Raw genomic sequence first — 20098 nt, forward strand, 5'->3', positions numbered from 1 at the left:
GTAATGACATCACAGATACCCGTGAGCACCAGTAACTACAAGACCATTTTGGAAACTGGGATCGTGGTGTTTATATGAACATTCTTCTTTCTAGGATGTGCTTTGATTTCTTAAGGACTCACACTGCTTTATATCAGTTAGAGACAGTTAGGGACAGTTGGGTGGCAGTAAGGGATACAGAAAATTTTAAATGTGAAAAACACTGGGGAGTAAAACTTTCCATTAGATTCTTCTTTTTACTTTACAAAATTCATAGCAGGTTGAGTTTTTGTTTAGGCGATGTCGGGAAAGAAATAGCCTTTTAAAAATGGAAATAGTCCATTTTATTTATTTAACAACCATTAATAAGGCACTTAATCCGTGTTGTCTCTTACAAATGTTAACTCATTTCTCATAACCACCTTGGGCTAGGCACAGAGAGGCTTAACAACTTGCAAGTGATACTCTGCAACTAAATACAGGCAGCACAGTTGCACGCTCTGTGTTTGGTTGGGGCAAGGACTCTTATCCCTTGAGCTGGGCTGTGTGGAGCCCTGTGCTTCAGGCAGATGCCATTCCTTTCTCCTCTCCTCCATACTACTTCATGTCTCAGAGAGTTCTGAGACCAACTTGTAGAATCACACTTAAACCCTCTAAAACCTAATGACGAATCAAAATACATTATCTAAAACTGTAGAAAAATGGACAAAGGTGTTAGATTAAAAGACTGAAATTCCAGACGAGAAAAAAAGCGCCCTGTTAATGTTTCCAGAGAAAGATAGCCCAATGCTGAATACCAGAAAGTTCTATAGTAAATGGAATGTGATTTTATGTGTGATCTGGTGTTTAAATGTCATCAGCAGGTGGCTGTTTGCTCCTTCGGTGGGAGTAGTGTTTGCACACCAGGTACCTACTCTCTAGTGTCATTCGCAAAGACAGAAGCAGAAACATTGAGCCCATGAGCCTGCTGGACCCAGCCCCTCCACAGCTTCAGAGTGACAGCCAGTGTCATATTTCTAGATCAAATCTGAATCCCTCCCACAGGGAGAAGATCTCCAGGGGATTTAAGAAGTTCCAACATTTCAGAGGGAGGAAGGAATTTATGCAGGATACGAAAGAAGAGGTCATGTTATACAGCCCTGGCTTCCACTGACGCTAACTCTGAATTCAACTTTTGACACTGATAATCTGTTGCCACCAAATGGAAAATGTAAACAAGATATTCTAAGTGTGATTAGAGAATATGCAAAACAAGGAACAAGCAGAACATTCTTCTCTGGAATCCGAGACGATGGCTGTACTTTCACAGAGAGCATGATGTTAAATGTACATGAAATACGCTAAACCGAAAATGAGAGAGGCAGAGACCGGGAGGTTAACACAGAGGATATACTATATAGAAAGAGGATAGCTGAGGGAAAACTCGCCTATCTGCGGGTTGCCAGCAAATCTGATAACTAAGGAGATAAAGCTCTCTTCCTCTGAAGAAGTCGTGTCTTTCCTGTCCTGGTTCTCACGGTTCCCCCCAGCTCTTTCCTCCAACCCTACCCCACACATTGGGGGTCATAGGGAACCTAAGGTCCCCCCTCACAGGCTGTATCTCCAGCGAGGTGGACTCACTGCCCCTCCAGGAATTTGGGGCGGCAAGTGAATATCCCAAAGTCCCAGAGTCCATGGGAGTTACTCTGGAGGGCGAGGCGCAGGCGTCACCAGTGGGCTCCCCCTACCCGTACCCGACTCCACCCGGGGGACGGGGCCGTCGCCTTCCTTCGGGACTCGGGATCCATCTGGAGCTCCGGGAATTTCCCTGGCCCGGCCGCTCTGGGCTTTCCAGTCTCAACCATGCATAAAAAGGGTTCGCCGACCTTGGGGAGCCACAGAGCCCGGGTCGCAGGCACCTCCCCGCCAGCTCTCCCGCTTCTCGCACAGCTTCCCGACCCGCCTGCTGAACCCCATGGCCCACACCGCGCTCTCCGCAGCCCCCAGCAATCCCCGGCTCCTGCGGGTGGCGCTGCTGCTCCTGCTTCTGGTGGCCGCCGGCCGGCGCGCAGCAGGTGGGTCCCGGCGCCCTGGGGTCCCCGGGCCGGACGCGGCTGGGGTGGGCGCCCCGCGCCGACAGCCCCGCTCAATCAGCGAGTCTCTTCTTCCCTAGGAGCGTCCGTGGTCACTGAACTGCGCTGCCAGTGCTTGCAGACACTGCACGGAATTCACCTCAAGAACATCCAAAGTGTGAACGTGAAGTCCCCAGGACCCCACTGCGCCCAAACCGAAGTCATGTAAGTCCCGCCCCGCGCTGCCGCTGCCACCGCTGGGGTCCCCTACTCTCCCGCTGCCCCAAACCCTGTCCTCAGCCCGACCTCCTGTCTAACGAGATTCCCTTCTCTCTGCAGAGCCACACTCAAGAATGGGCAGAAAGCTTGTCTCAACCCCGCATCCCTCATGGTTAAGAAAATCATCGAAAAGATATTGAACAAGTGAGTTGTAATTTCCATGTACACAGGCGACTGGAGCCGTTGGTCAGAAATACTGGCATCTGCCCCCTAAAAATAAAATCAGGGAACCCCAAGAGTTAGCTGAAGGACTAGAAATTGTGATTATTATTTTCACAATTAAAGTTGCCATTAAGGTTATTAATCTGCTCTGGTGCCAGAGGATATTTCAGTATTTCAGTGTCCTCCATTCCCAGGCCTAACCCCTGGGAGGGTAAATGTGCGTTTCTAGAATACTAAGTAGATTTGACTAACAATGCCAAAATGCCCCCCTGCCTGTTTTGGGACGTTTACCTCAGTCCCTAATGGGCTTCAGACCTGAAAAATGCAATGTCTGGTTTGGGCACTTCGGGCCTCTAAGCCTTCTTGGTGAAGAGCAGAAACTTTGCAGTGACACCCCCAGTGAGTTCAAGGCTAGGATCCCTGTCAACATTATTTAATCTCTTTGAGCTTTAGCAAAATAGGGTAGATAATGGTACTTATTTCATAGGGTTGTGTGCAGCTTAAGGGAGATCATGAATGGAAACTTCTAACCCAATGTGACAATCAGTGACCAATACGTTTTGGCTTTTTCAAACCAAGAATCTAGTTGAGTCCACAGCCACCTCTTTCTTGAAAAAAAAAAAAAAAAAAAAACAATAGCATTCAGGAGTGCAAGTTTTCTGCTATAGAGGGCAGTGGGTACAGACAGACCTTCCCTGAGTGGAGGGCTGGGCGAGAGTCTGCATGGGGACATCCCTTCAAGCAACATCGGCCGCCAGAGTGAAAGAAGAGCAGCCTTCCTTAGCACCTGCAACAGTAACCCTTTTCTCATCACAGGGGGAGCACCAACTGACAGGAGAGAAGTAAGAAGCTTATCAGCATATCATTGACACTTCCTGCAGGGTGATCCCTGCCCTTACCAGAGCTGAAAATGAAAAAGAGAACAGCAGCTTTCTAGGGACACCTGGAAAGGACTTAATGTGTTTGACTATTTCTTATGAGGGTTCTACTTATTTACGTATTTATTTATTTTTGAAAGCTTGTATTTTAATATTTTACATGTTGTTATTTAAAGATATGAGTGTGTTTCATCAAACATAGCTCAGTCCTGATTATTTAACTGGAATATGATGGGTTTTAAATGTGTCATTAAACTAATATTTAGTGGGAGACCACAATATGTCAGCCACCTTGATAAATGATAGGGTGGGGAATTGGAGGGTGGGGTATTGAAATGCAAGCAATTAGTGGATCACTGTTAGGGTAAGGGAATGTATGTACACATCTATTTTTTATACTTTTTTTTTTTAAAAAGAATGTCAATTGTTATTTATTGAAATTATCTCACACTATGTGTTCAACATTTTTATGCTGAAGTTTCCCTTAGACATTTTATGTCTTGCTTGTAGGGCATAATGCCTTGTTTAATGTCCATTCTGCAGTGTTTCTCTTTCTCTTGGAAAAGAGAAGTTACCATTACTGTTACATTTGTACAAATGACATGATAATAAAAGTTTTATGAAAAGAAGTGCTTATGTAGTTTTCAAAAAATTCTTCTTGACTTTTAGTTCTTCCCAGGCGTCCAAGGTGTTATACAGTTAGGCTGCAGGTTCTATCTAAATCTGTGCCTGCTTCTAGCTGGCACTTCCCTTATATTTCTCTTATTCAAAACGGACTATCTGATGCTTTTAGAAAGTACACACTACCCCCCAACTACTTTGATAATTCTAATTTTGTATAACATATAGCTGTTTTTCACACTGACCAATTTGTTATTCAGAATTAGTTCTTACAAACTTTTGAATATTATTGATATTTTAACATGTGCGTCTGCTAGATCTACTAGATGCTTTTGGTAAGCGGTTTTTCAAACACGCAATTCTTTCCCATTTAATGAGGTTGGGAGCAAAAGGTAGAAAAGTTGATTCTGCCTTAGAACTAAAAAAATTTGTGATATTAAAAAATGACCTATTGAGATATGTATTGTAAAATATATGACAAAAATAGCACAAAAGACAGGTTGGGAGATAAATGGGTTTAGACTATAACATATCTCTTCAGTTGTTAGAGAAAGTATTAAGAAAAACATTGTAGCAAGAACAAATATTGTAATTTGTAGGGCAACAACTAAAAGGAAAATGCAAAATTTTGGACTTAATCTGAAAAGGACATAAAATGGTGTAATAGAAAATACCTAACTAATACAAAAGAAGACAGAAATGAAGGAATAAACCAACACATGGATCAAGGGCAGAAGAGACACACCTTTACAGAAGAATTGCTAATAATATGAATATAGTCTCTTCCTTCCTGAAGGTGAAGTTTAATTCCCCTCTCCAGATGCGTGTAGCTAGACTTAGTGACTGGCTTCCAAAGAAAAGACTAAGAAAAAGGAAAAAAAAATTACAGTGGAGAAATTTGGCAGACAATCTTAACCAAGTGATCAAGGTTATTGTCACCAATTATGGCATGTGAATATTACACACCCCCGATATAATGTGATGGAAGGACACTTCCACTCCATTTATATTCTTCCAGAGAATTCATAACCTTTGTATAACCACAACAAGGACATCATAAAAATCTGAACTGACGGACGTTTTACAAAACTCCTTGTAAGTACTCTTCAACACTGTCAAGGTCATGAAAAACAAGACAAAACCAATAAATTGTCACAGATTAAAGGAGACAAAAGTGATATGGGGACTAAATACAATGTGGTATGTTGAATTGGATCCTAGAATAGAAAAAAGGACATTATTGGAAAATTGATGAAATCTGAATAAAGACAAGAGTTTAGTTAACAGCAATGAACCAATGTTAATTTCTTAGTTTTGTCAAATGTACTACAAGTATGTAAGATGTCAACGTTAGGGGACACTGAACTAAAGGTCAGATATAGAAACTCTCTGTGCCCACACAAATTTTTTGTGAGTCTAAAATTATTCCAAATTTAAAAGTTTATTTTTCAAAAGACAGGACAAATATAGTAGCGGATAGTAGACTTAGATACAACCATATTAAGAATTATAGTAAATTTAAACAGAACACTCCAATTAAAAGTCAAAGATTATCAGACTACATAAATATGACATGTTTATGCTTCTTAAAAGAGACACACTTTAAATTATACCTGGATAGGAGGAACAAATTCTAGTGTTTTATACCACTGTAGGATGACTATAGTTAAAAGTAATAAATAGTTTCAAACAGCTAGAAGGATATCAAATGTTCCCACACAAATAAATGATAAATATTTGAAATGATGGATATGCTAATTACCCTGATCTGATCACTATACATTATATATGGAAACATTACTATGTATCCTATCAATATGTACCGTAATTATGTGTCAATTTTAAAAATACGATAAAAGTAAAAATAAATTTGGCACCAGGTTGCTTGAAATTAAAAGAAATAATAGTGTTATATCATATACAAATGGGCTGACATGGATATATTAATATATTGAAACCTGACCTGGATATATTAATATATTTATTACTTAATAACTATTAATATGCTATTCATATAAATTATAAGTATATTTATTAAAAATTGAAGTACTAATGAAGGCCTAATTAATATACTATGCCTTAAGGAAAGAAATAGTCTTGCAGATAAAAAAGACTGTTAAAAATATAAAGGGGTTAACTCAACAAGAGACAAAACATTCCTAAGCTTTTATGAACTTAGAAACACATTGTCAAACTATATAAACTATTTGTGAGGCTGAGGTGGGAGAATCAACTGAGCCCAGGAGTTCCACGCTGCAGTGAGCTATGATCATGCCACCGCACTGCAGTCCGGGTGACAGAGCAAGGCCCTGTCTCTAAAAGAAAAAAAAAAATTCACACACACTCGTAAACCAAAATGCAGAGATCAAAAAAGAGCAATAGACAGATATATAATCATAGTTACAGATTCTAACAAACTCTTTCAACACTTAATATGTAAAGCAGCACAAATTTAGTAGCAGTATAGAAGTGTTAAGCAACATAATCAACCAACTTGGTTTGACTGACATATATTGGCAATTTACCCAGCAATTGCATAAATCACATTTGTCTTTCCAAAGAGAACATAGATGAGTCATAAAGAATGTATCAATACATTTCAAAATGTTAAAACATTACAGAAGACATTTTCTGATCATCAAAGTTTTTTAGGATGATTTGTAACTGTCCTAGTTGAACTATGTATTCATACACTGTGTGTGATATGTTTGCTGTGGTTTACAACTCATCTCAACTTCCTACATTGTACTTCCATAATACCAGAGTCATCGTGATGACCAATATAATCATCTAGTATGATAAAAATGTTTCCATAGAGATGTTTGCTTATTTCCTGTATTTTTTCTGACAAACTCTTTTGTAATTTTGGCATTCCTATATTTCTTGGATTACATGATATGAGCATAATGTAATTTAATTACTCAATACTTTCCACAAAAGTTTAAACAACAATTTTAAGAAAAGACAAATATAAAGCTTATACTAAAAGCTAATTTTTAAAAGTTTTGGAATGATGTTCACATCTATATATTAGATGGTGCTTGGTGTTATTTCCAATAAACTTAAATAATTATAGTTTGTTGAAATCATCAGGAAGTCTTTACTGCAGAATTAGAAGACAATGTTGCAGAAGGAAGTGTGCAAGTTAATAATCAAAGAAGAATTTCATGTTTGAAGTTTTGGCTTTATCCACTATCTTCTGTGTTGTATGCATCTAGTAAATGTCTTTTGAATTTAATATCCACCATCCCTCTTTTTCTACACATACATTGAACCTGTAGGTTACTCTTGCCTTCCCACTCTCCCTATGGTAGATAGTCAATAAACGAATCTGTCCACAAGGGACATGGAAACACTGTGAGACACACGTAAAAGCTTCGCAGTGATGGTAAAATCCAAACTGACAGACAAGCAGGATCTTACAGGCACATGGCCTCCCATGTGGAATCCTGATCTCCCCTCCTGCCTCATTTGCTCCCCTCTCCCTGCCCACAGGATGAACTCCATCCACCTGAGTCACTTGCTGCTTCTAGGACTTCCATGCACTTTCCAATTTTCATGCCTTTGATTACTTGGTTGTCTCCTACTGGAGGGTTTTCCATTCCTCAGTGTTGTCCCATCTACTTGGAAAACTCTCCATCCTTTAAAATTCACATAAGTAACCATTTCTTGTAGGAAAACCTCTGTAAAACTCTCAGAAACCCACTCATTAACCCATAAGAGTTGTATGAGGTACCCATCCTTGCTCCTAATACTTTGTGCAGAGTTTGTCATGGTATTTACCAGGCCCTTCTAAAATCTTCTATTTGTACATTCATCTTCTGTATTGTGTTGAGTGTTAGAAGGTAGCAGATTCTATATTAATTGTCTTTGTATCTATGGCACCTAATTTCATTCCTATGTTACAATGCTGGGAAAATGATCAATAAAAATGCTGAATCAAATGAAGAGAGGAATTGAATTCAAGTTGAAATGCCCTTCTGGTTAGAAAGATAACTCAAGCATTCAGTACAGACAGTTGAAAAAAACTAACTCAAATTGGCTTAATGAAAATGGGAATTATTTCATTTCCTTATGAAATATATTGGTGTTTTATAAATATTGACACATTCATCATAACAACCCTTTGAAATAGAGAGTAGCATTTACTTTATTTGACTGCTGTGTAGATGAGATAAACCTGGATCCTAGAGTCCAAAAATTCTCTTCAATAACCAGTCTCACTGCAGGTCTAACTGCCTTTCTCTGTGCTGGCTTTACTTTATGCAAAGCACTGGCAAAGCTCCAAGCTATAACCCAGCAGGAAGCAAGGGACGATTTTTCCAGCCATTTCCTGCCAAAGTGGTCTCAGGGGATTTTTCTGACTTGGCCAGGCTTATTAGATCACTTGTCCACCTCTGAGTTATCAGGGTGGGTCAGGGTTGAAAGGAATGGCCAATACTACTTTGGGATGTCAGCTCACTTCTGGAGCTTTAGGGTAGAGTCAACCTATCTGAACCACCCAGACTGGAAGGAAGGGGAGATGGTTTCCGAAGGAAAGCCAGGATTCTGTTATCGGAAGGTAGAAGGGACTCAAACCAGGCAGAGAGGACAAATGTACTAAAGACTGGGCCAAGTGGATGACATTTTCACTTGATGAAATGTTCTGGAATGACCAAGTGGATGCATCCAGAGATTTAATGCCACCTTCAGACATCTGCATTATAGTAGTAGTAATGGTAACAAAATAGAGTTGAGCCCAGCTCCCCAAGGCACAGTTCCCCAAGGCACAGTTGTAAGGCACAGTTCCCCAAGGCAAGCATGGTTAGAGCAACACTATACTGCCTGCCCATTCCTGCTGTTTCATTTGTACTTAGGATACAGAAGCAACTCTGGATTTTAAAGGCATATTAGATACTGCCAATCAAAGCTGCAGGATACAGTAAATATGTTAGTTCAAAATGGAATTTAGAAACCAATACTTTTATTTTAGCAATGACTCTATTCATTTAAAACTGGAGTTTCCATAAATTTAATGTTTGGGCATATAGAGCTGCCATTCAGCTCATAAGATGAGTATTTGGCTGGGGGAGGCACTCATTAAAACAAGAAAGGACTGGATTATGTTGGTAGAACATCATTGCTTTCTTAATGTTCTGAAAAATAAATATAGGGCTATTATAAATTGAATTATGAGAACAGATATATTAAAGGTGGAAAAAATATTTTTTTACACTTCCTTATATAAGTAACTAATGTTTATTTGAAAGTCTTGGGCATAGCTATAGGTCATTCTACAAAGCAGATTCTTGAAACATTTTATCCCTTTGGCTACTACTGTAGATTTTTGGAAGGTCTATTTATCCTAAGTATTTGCTTATGCCAATATTTCGGTTTGATCTGGAAGTCATTATAGGAAATATTTTCTTTTTTCTTAAGTTATAAGGAGAGTAAAGGCCTAGACAGCTTCCTATTAATGCTGAAGGCAAAGTATTTTATTTATTAAAACATGATGAAGTGTCCAAACTGGGTCAGAAGAAAAGTATAATCATTATCTCAGCAACTAAGAGCCAACTAAGATGCCTATTTCCACTTCTTGCAAGCTCCTAAGGTTACAGTATTAATTTCCCCTGACATGATTTTGGAGGTGAAATATGTTGACTTGGAATAGTGGAAAGATAGATAAATAGATGTAGTTTTCATTAACTTTAAGTATATCATGTTAGTGGCACAACAATTCTTGCCATTAGTGAAATAAAACACTGGAAACTTGAGCAATTTCCTATTTTTTAGGAAAGATAAAGTTGAGTTATTTAACCATAAGAATAACAAACCTTAAAAAAAATGCTCTCCTAAAGCTCTCAATCACCTATCTCAGAAAAATTTTTTTAATTGTGTAGTGGTTAAAGCCATACTGCATGGAGCTCAAATTCTGAAATATTAACTGTGAAACAGACAAATTGCATAAATTCCCTGCCCGTTCATTTCCTTGGAACTGTAATATGGGGAAAAACCTGGTAACCGCTTCCGTGGGTGTTTGAAAGGATTAAGTGCATTTTATATATACATTAAGGACTTTGAATATTGCTTGTTACATCAAAGAGTTATTTATTATAACTATGTTCACTCATCATCTTGTAAACACATAAAATGTGTCAGTTATACATTGAACAGAATGTTGAAGAAAGAAGCAAATATCTGCTAAAGTTTTTTTCTTGGACTAACCTTAAAAGAACTTAAATAATCTCTTAATCTTTTCTGCACTTAGTAATTTTTCTCCATTAAGTAGGTATGCAGGTGTACATCCGTAACTAGAAAATTGAAGACATATTTTTTATGCTAAAGGAATTGTTGTTATATTTCTGAGCCACTGATTATTTCAAGAAAACAAAGTATTCCCAACTAAGAATCTCAGAAAAAAGAAATAACAAGTTCTGAATTACCAATGGGTTAGTCATATATATATATATTTGCCATAGGACTGTACTGATGATCAATAGGGGAAAAACAAAATGTAAATTCAGAAATTTGGTCATTTATAAATCTTTTGTCATAATCAAGATGAGGCATCTTTATTTTTATTTACATTTTTCAGTTAAAATTGCTAAAACTGGAATCACAAAATAATCCAGTAATTATACTAGATACAAAAAAATTCATTGTTTCCTTTTAAGAAAAAAAGCTAAAACAAAAATTTTGTATTACAGGGTTTTGTTTAGCCAAAGTTCACTTCCATGTACAATAATTTTTTCCTCAGGTCAGTCAGCTTAGGTAATATGGAAAAAGTAAATTCTATCATATTTATAAAAGTTATGTGTAGTATTTAATATGTATTGGTGTTTTACCTCCTTGGTACTGATAAAAATCAAAGGCAATAACAGATTATATGTCATCTACCAGTAACTAGTGAGATGGAAATTCCCACCCTGGAGCAGAATACAGGCAGACTTTTTTTTGTTGCACTTTACTTAGTTGGTTTGTAGATACTGTATTGTTTACAAATTGAGGATTTGTGGCAACCTAGTATTGAACAAGTCTATGGGCACCATTTTTACCACAACATGTGTTCATTTTGTGTCTCTGTGTCACATTTTGGTAACTTGCAACATTTCAAACTTTTTCATTATTATTATATCTGTTATGATAATCTGTGATCAGTAATCCTTGATGTTACTATTGTAATTATTTTTGGGCTTCACGAACTGCACCCAAATAAGACAGTTAATTGATAAATGTCATGGCTATTCGAACTGCTGCAATGACTGGCCCTTCACCATCTCTACATCTCCTTTGGGCTCTCTATTCCCTGAGACACAGCAATATTAAAATTGGACCAATTAATAACCCTATAAGGGCTTCCAAATTGTTCAAGGAAAAGACAGTGTTGTGTATCTCTCACCTTAAACCAAAAGGTAGAAATGATTAAACTTAACGGTGAAGGCATATCAAAAACCAGGATAGGCCGAAAGCTAGGCCCCTTGTGCTAGAATCAGGAAAACACAACAGCATCAAAGGAACAAAATAAAAAAAAAAGTAACTGGTTCTAAAATATGGAGATCTATAAATTGTCTAACAAAGAATTCAAAATAACCATCTTATGCTAGCTCAATGAGTTCTAATAAAACACAGACAGACAACTAAAAATAATCAGGAAAGCAATATGTGAACGAAATTAGAAGCTCAACAAGGAGAAAGAACTCCTCATAAAGAGCCAAACAGAAACTCTGGAGCTGAAGTATGACTAAAGTGAAAAGTCTCATAGAGAGTTTCAATAGCAGACTGTATAAAGCAGAAGAAAGAATTGGTTAACTCAAAAACAGATCATTTGAAATTACCCAGCCAAAAGAACAATAAACAAACAAATAAATAAATAAGAAGAAGAAAGACTATGGGACTTATGGATGCTATCCAGCAGACCAGAGCACTATAAAACACACACACACACACACAAAGTTTTAACAAGTTTAAAAATATTGAAATAATATTAAGTCTATTTTCTGACCATAGTGGAATGAAACTAGAAATCAGTAACATGAAGATTTAAAAAATTCACAAGTATGTAAAAATTAAGCAACAAAGCCTTGAACAACAAATGGATAAAAGAATGAACAAGAAGGAAAATAAAAATATCTTGAAGTAAATAAAAATGGAAACAGAACATGCCAAAACTTATAATATGCAGCAAAAGCAAATCTAAGATGAAAATTTTTAATGCAAACACCTGCATTAAGAAAAAACAAAAGATCTCAAAAAACAATCTAAAGTTACACTTCAGGAAATTAGAAAAAGAAAACAAAGCTAAAATTAGACAAATGAAGTAGCAAAGATTAGAGCAGAAATAAATGAAACGAAGACTAGAAAATAGTCTTGTAGTTTTATTAATAGACAAGACCAATAAAAATAAGAGTTGGTGTTTTGAGAAGGTAAACTAAATTGACAAAGTTTTAGCTAGACTAAGAAAAATGAGAGAGTACTCAAATAAATAAAATTATAAATAGAGACATTACAACTGATATCACAAAAATGTACAGAATCATAACGGACTGCTATGAACAATTATACACCAAAAATTGAATAACCTAGAAAAAAATGGATGAATTCCAAGAAACATACAAACTATAAAGACTAAATTATAAAGAAATAGATAATCTGAATAGGCCAATAACAACTAAAAAGTTTGAATCACTAATCATAAATCTCTCAACAAAGAGAAGCCGAGAACCAGATGCCTTCACTGGTAAATTCTACCAATGTTTAAAAAAGAGTAATGCTAATAATCCTTCTCAAAACTCTGCAAAAAACTGAAGAGGATAAAATAATTCTCAATTTGTTTTATGAGGCCAGCGTTACTCGGATACCAAAGCAAAAAAAGAAAACTATAAGAAAAAAAATTCAGGCCAATATTTCTAATAAACATAAATGCAAAATAATCTCAATAAAACATTAGCAAACTGAACTCAACAACACAGTAAAATAATCATACATTATGATCAAATGGGATTTTTCCCTAAAATGCAAGGATAGTTCTACACATGAAAATCAATAAACGTGATTCTCCACATTAATAGAATGAAAGAAAAGTTATATGATCAACTTAATGGATGCAGAAAACGAATTTCAGAAAATTCAATATTCTTTCACTACAAAAACTCTCAAATTGGCCAGGCACGATAGCTCATGCCTGTAATCCCAGCACTTTGGGAGGCCAAGGCAGGTGGATCACAATGTCAGGAGTTCGAGACCAGCCTGACCAACATGGTGAAACCCTGTCTCTACTAAACAAAAATTAGCTGGGCCTGTAATCCCAGCTACTCAGGAGGCTGAGGCAGGAGAATCGCTTGAGCCCGGGAGGTGGAGGTTGCAGTGAGCTGAGATCACACCACTGCACTCCATCCTGGGTGACAGAATGAGACTCTGTCTAAAAAACAAACAAACAAAAAGTCTCAAATTAGGTATAGGAGAAATGTTCCACAACATAAAAGCCAGGTATGACAAGCCCACAGACAGCATATTCTCAGTAGTAAAAAGCTGAAAGCTTTTGCTCTAAGATGAGGACGAAAACAAGAATGCCCACTCTTGCTACTACTGTTCAACATAGTTACTTAAAACCCTGGTCATAGCAAGTAGGCAAGAAAAGGAAATAAAATGCATCTAAAGCAGAAAAGATGTTATTTATCTCTGTTTGCAGGTGGTGTGATCTTATATAAAGACACCCCTGAATACCAAAAAACTGTTAGAACTAATAAATGAATTTAATGTAGTTGCAAGTTACAAAATCAATATAAAAAAGCAGTTGCATTTCAATACACTAACTTGGCTATTGCATTATTCACAATAGCCAAGATATTGAAACAACCTAAATGTTCATCAACAGATCAATAGAGAAAGAAAACATGTAATATGTATATACACACCCACACCCCCATATATATATAAAATATATATATAAATATACATATTATATATATATAAATATATGTAATATATATAAATATATATAAAATATATATAAATATATATAAAATATATATAATATATAATAGATATAATATATAATACATATATCATATATATCATATATTTATATATAATATATAATATATATCATATATAATATATATCATATATAATATATAAATATATAATATGTAATATTTATATATAATATATATTATATAATATATAATATATTATATATAATATATAATATATAATATATTATATATAATATATAATATATAATATATTATATATAATATATTATATATAATATATATTATATATTTATCTTTAAAAAAGAGGAAGTCCTGCTATTTGCAACAATGCAGATATACATACAGGATATTACAGGAAATGAAGTAAGTCAGACACAGAAAGACAAATATTGTATGGTCACACTTACATGTGGAACCTAAAATAGTCAAAGAAGTCATTATAGAAGCAGAGAGTAGAATTTTGATTGCCAGGTCCTTGGAGGAGAGGTAAAGGAGGAGACAATCAAAGCATACAAACTTTTAAGTTCTGGAGATCTACTATATAACCTAGTGCCTGTTGCTAATAATACTGTATTGTATACTTAAAATTTCCTAAGAGCATAGATCTTATGTTAAGTGTTGTTACTCCCACCCCCTACCCCCCCAAAATCATTACAATAAAAAGGGGGCTGGAGGAAACTTTGGGATATGGTGGTGATGTTTATGGCCCTGGTGGTATGTTGGTTTTACATGTTTATACTTATCCCCAAACTCACTGACTTGCATACTTAAATATGTATAGCTGTTCACATGTCAATAATATTTCAATAAAGTGGTTTAAATAAACAACAATTGGTCACAAAAGTGATGCAATATAATTTTATTAATAATAACGATACCGATATATCTGAGAATAAGGCTGAAAAATGGTTAAGACACAAGGCAGTGCAATTAAAGTTTCAAAACACTCTACACAAGCAGCCTAGGGACCCTGATAGCATAGACAATGTGAATTTTCTATTAGCAGATTGTTGCAAATTCAGCTCTTTTCCCCCTCAGCTTCCTCATTTAAGGAATGAGGAATCTCATTGCGCCTAAAATTCTTCTGTGGAGATAACTGTCCTTGATTCTCTATTACACACTTGGATTAAAATGCTAAATACAGTGGCTCTATCACCCAGACAGACATAAAATTTTGCAGTAAGGTATTCATGACCGAGGTCAGGTCTTTTTCTGAGAAAAAATAAAATTTGGTATGAGGAAATGCTAGAAGGAAAATGGAGACATTTGGAAAAGGTAGGCAGGTGAAGAGGAAAATTCCCCTCGCTCACAGATTAATCGTGGACCAGCCCTGCCTATTGACTTCTGTGGCCACGGCTCTTGGTTTCACTATAATACCCAGAGTTTCACCCCTAAAAGCACATGGCCAGTTAGCTATGACCTATCTAGCATTGGACTAAAAATGATCAGGATTTCAAAGGCAAACAGACTTCACACATTTCTTGGCCTGGGTGGAGCAAGAAATTAGGCAGATAGAATAAACAGGTGTGGCTTTGCATTATGTTTTATATTAACTGAACCTACAGGAAATAAGTTCCTTAAGGGATAATGCCTTTCTTTATAGTAATTCCCAGAACAGCGTTCTGGTAAATATTACTCTTGGAGAAGTTATTTCATTTTCTCTTTCTGAGCTCAATAGGAGTATACAGTTAGTATTTCTAAGAGTTCATCTCTGGTGCTTTTGCCTATTTCACCTCTTCCACACATTCAACTGCCATTAAAACACATAATTTTGTTTTTATAGGAACATCGAAAGAAGAGGAGATCTGGGGTAATCCCTAGAAAATTTTATGTACTGTTTATTAATCTGTGCTTTTAAAGGGAACACCAAAGAGTGTATTTTCTTTCAAGTTAATAATGTCTTGTTACATGATTAAGACGGCAAAATGACCACGAGAAACCAAGGTAAATAAGGCGTGAGACACATAATAGGAAAAGATCTTCATGTTCCAGGATGTCAGACTTGCTATAGAAATTCCCATTTTTGTGTGTTCCCTTACTTATTTTTCACTTTACAATATTCTATTGCTTAATATCACAGGATTTAATTTTTTTTATTTTAAGTTCCAGGATAGATATGCAGAATGTGCAGGCTTGTTACATAGGTATACGTGTGCCATGGTGGTTTGCTGCACCTATCAACTCATTATCTAGGTTTTAAGCCCCGCATGCATTAGATATTTGTCCTAATGCTCTCCCTCCCCTTGCCCCCCACCCCCCGACAGGCCCCACTGTGTGTTGTTCCCCTCCCAAAACACATGATTTTTGAACAAAATTAACAAAAATCATGTTTCCACAATTTGAGAGCCAAATTTATTTCTGTGAGAACTATCAATATGATAAACAGAAGAGCCAGCTTTGCATTTACCATATTTTCAAAGAGGCAGTAAAGATCTTTCTTAGAATTTCCCTACCCAAAGCCCATTTAATCTAACATCAGATATGGCTGTGGCCCTCATAGATCTTTTAAGCCTTTAAGAATGTATTGTGGCAGGGCACGGTGGCTCACACCTGTAATTACTGCACTTTGGGAGGCCGAGATGGGTGGATCACGAGGTCAAGAGATCGAGACCATCCTGGTCAACATGGTGAAGCCCCGCCTCTACTAAAAAAACACAAAAAAACAAAATTAGCTGAGCGTGGTGGCATGTGCCTGTAATCCCAGCTACTTGGGAGGCTGAGGCAGGAAAATCGCTTGAACCAGGGAGTCAGAGGTTGCAGTTAGCCGAGATTGTGCCACTGCACTCCAGCCTGGCGACAGAGCGAGACTCCATCTCAAAAAAAAAAAAAAAAATGTATTGTGAGAATGGAGGTATGAAAGTAAATTTTGCAGCAGAAGTGTGGTGATGGTTATCATAACTGCCACCACAACAACAAAGAGTTATGTATCTGCTGTTGAATCCATAGAAGTCCTGGGGGAAATTCCCAGCCTCACAAGGAAGTTAGCCAAGGCTTCAACAGGAATGGAAAGCGTAGAAAGTACCAAGACAGGATATGGATACCGCCACACATAGAGTAAGAACATAACTCCTTTTTCAACTAGAAAGAAACAGGTGCCAGTTTCTAAGCTATTAAATTATGACATACAAAGAATAGATTGATGTTATCTGTGGATGCAATAATAGGTTTCCTGGTCATAGAACTTAAAAATTATTAGGACTTCCATTTCTCTCCCTGGCCTTGAATATTTTCTTCCATTCACCTATTATTAGTTAATCACAACTTTATTTTGGAAGCCCCTGGGAAATAGATGACAAAGATGACAAATTACGGGGTATATGTCATGAATGTAAGCTTAAAGCCTTTGCAAGCCTCCCCACCCCCATCCCAGCCCCCAGTAATGGGCCATCTCAATTGGCTAGGCATACACTTTTAGAGTCAATCTCCTAAGAGGACTCTGCTCCCAGTCTTCCAGCAGCTGGCCGGTTGCTAAGTTGTATTTTCTATTTGGTTAGGCCAAATACATGGTCATGGAGGACTGATTACTTCCTCCTCAACTTACCCTGCCCCGTGGCACACAAGTGTCTTCATTCCTGGAATATTTCTGCTGTGCTGAAATAGTCCTTCTTTATCTTCCTCATTTCAACAAGGCATTTAGATGTCATTTGTTAATTTATAGTGTTAAGAAAAAAACATTCTTAAATTTGGAAATAAGGTACTGCATAACTTTTTAGGCCATACTAAAGTATTATCTAACACGCCCACATAAATTGAATCTCCCTCTAGGGGATATAACTCTGTTTGATTTTCTATTTATTACTGATCATGTTCAGCCTCTGTAAAGTTAGATGTTAAATTATAGAGGACTGATCATTACAAATTGTTTTCATCCACTAGTGATTCAAATTACTTCTGTGCCATAGAAAAGATAACTTCAAATGTTACAATTTTATTATCCTATAGGATGTGAATCAGTTTTTATCTACCTTTGCAATTTTGTTCCAGCATTCTTTTATCCACTGATTATTATCTCTATATATCTTATATCTACAGGCTCACACATACACACAGACACATCTCCTCTCTTCCTTTGAACCAGCTTTCATCATCCCTCTAGTCTCCTCATTAGTGGGTTGATTAAATCTTGACACTTTCTCACTATATATCAGAATCATGATTTTAACTTTTTTTTAAAAAAAAGCATATTTTATAATAACAAGAATCTATAACTTGAGTTACTTATCCTTTCTGGGGATTTAACATCTCTCTCCTCTTACTGTTCTTTAGGACCTTCTCTCTACTCTCCGAGGGTAAATTCCATCCCTGTTCCCAGAAATATCATTTGATTCTATGTTCAACACAACTACATTTTATTTATAATAAAATCTAAAATAGTATACAATTCCCAAGAAAACAGGTATAAGTTAGGGACTGAATGAGAGATCCTACTTTAACACTGAAGAAATCAAGGTCTCATCACAGTTAAAAGTATCACCCAATATATAGCCTAATGCTCACTTACAAAGAAATTACAGTATACTTGGAGTGGCAGGTTACGCACAAAACTTTCAGGAAAATCGGATAATAAAAACACAGTATGGGAAGCAGCATTTACACAGCTATACCAATATCCTAAATGGATGCAGGAACATAATTTAAGAAAGGCATAGCATATGAGAAGATATTGTTACTATTGTCTTTGATGCACTTTCCTTCTCGTGGCCATACCTTGTTTTCCCTCTAAGGAAAAACCTTGTCTTCCACTCTCAGTCTATGTGCTTTCTGAAAAGTTGAGTTTACTCCAGGCACGTGACTTGGGTCTAGCCAATCAGACTATCACATTCCCCTGATCACAGTGATTGACTCAGGGATAGATTGGGAGCTTATTGGAAAAAGGAAGCATTTACTGGTAAATTCACTAGAGTGAATTCAAGACAATATGGGGACTGAAGTCACATCCTGCAGCTATGTGGAACCTGAGAATGGAGCCAGCACTAGAGGTAGAGCCAAGAAAACAGGGTTTGGTGACTGACGATGCTTGGGTCCTAGTTAAATAGCTAATTAGCTTATTAGCTATTTAACTGACTATTACGGTTTTATAATTTGTTCAGCTTCATATGAGACAAACTGTAAAACTGCAATAGTCAATTAAATAGCTAATTAATTACCTTTTCTCATGAGACTAGTATTAGGTTAGGGTTCTGCCACTTGAAACAGAAAACTAATGACTGATGGAGTAAAAAAGCCGGGAAACTATGATTAAAAGAACTTCATATGGGAGAAAAGTATCCTTAAGCAGAGATAAGATGCCAATTTGTTAGTTCTGACATAATTTCTAAATTTCCCTTACATTTTCAGAAGAAAAAAAAACAAGGCTCTTTCTACCATGGTTCTCAGGAAGGCTTGGAGTTCTAAAGCTCTTTTCAAGAAATAATCCAATTTAGAATAATATCAGATTTCTTGAGCTTAATATTTCACTTAAAACTTATAAATAAAAGCATTTGTTTATTTAACAGAATTATTAAAAGTGAATAAACATCATGGAAAACATCACTGTGTTCAAATATAATGTTGGCAAGCCTACAGAATTTTCATGGCAAAGTTAGATGTGGTCATGCTACAAAATGTGACATTACAAAATTACCTTGCTCCAAATGTCAATTCCCGTACCTGTCTTCTTTCTTTCCTCCTTTCCTCAAAAAAATGCTTTGAGTGCTTAAATGACAGCCAGCAATTTAATCAGAAGCTATGAATAAAATGAAAAGCAAGCAGACACACTCCTCTGCCCTCATGGGGCTTCCAGTCTAATGAGAGAGTCAGACAATAACTAATAATCCCTCTCTCTCTCTCTCTCTCTCTCTCTCTCTGTCTCTCAATATTACACTGTAAAAGTATTACAAGTTGGGTATGTTGTCCTACTAGCACACAGAGAAACAAAAGTTTGCAAGATAATACTTATCCTTATTAGCTGTAACCCACGCACGTTTTCTATTCCATCCTATTTCCCTTTTAAAAAAATTCTGCTCATAACTCTCTAAATCTATTTCATAACCTACTTCCATGGTGGTATTTGACTCACTCAGAAAAGTCAGAGAATACTTCTCTAAGGAAGCGATGATTGAGTTGAGGTAAAAAATGACTACGAGTTAATTAGGTGAAAGAAGGAACAGCTAAA

At 36.5% G+C, this 20098-nt stretch overlaps 1 protein-coding gene across 1 annotated transcript; it reads left to right on the top strand.

The window, feature by feature from the left end:
- The first annotated feature begins 1855 nt into the window (after window positions 1–1855).
- Window positions 1856–3975, top strand: LOC116475080 (C-X-C motif chemokine 3). The gene is made up of 4 exons (XM_032164130.2): window positions 1856–2033; window positions 2132–2255; window positions 2370–2453; window positions 3288–3975. The coding sequence occupies exons 1-4, from the start codon at window positions 1934–1936 to the stop codon at window positions 3301–3303; spliced, it is 324 nt and encodes a 107-aa protein (XP_032020021.1). The 5' UTR covers window positions 1856–1933; the 3' UTR covers window positions 3304–3975.
- The last annotated feature ends 16123 nt before the right edge of the window (window positions 3976–20098 follow it).

This window comes from Hylobates moloch, unplaced genomic scaffold, assembly GCF_009828535.3.
Source record: "Hylobates moloch isolate HMO894 unplaced genomic scaffold, HMol_V3 SCAFFOLD_2, whole genome shotgun sequence".
Lineage (NCBI taxonomy): Eukaryota > Metazoa > Chordata > Mammalia > Primates > Hylobatidae > Hylobates > Hylobates moloch.

Excerpts from the sequence above, each read along its gene's own strand:
- LOC116475080 (XM_032164130.2), top strand. The coding sequence starts at position 1,934 with ATGGCCCACACCGCGCTCTCCGCAGCCCCCAGCAATCCCCGGCTCCTG. Across the intron at positions 2,034-2,131 it reads CGCCGGCCGGCGCGCAGCAG|GAGCGTCCGTGGTCACTGAA; the intron begins GTGGGTCCCGGC and ends CTTCTTCCCTAG. Across the intron at positions 2,256-2,369 it reads TGCGCCCAAACCGAAGTCAT|AGCCACACTCAAGAATGGGC; the intron begins GTAAGTCCCGCC and ends TTCTCTCTGCAG.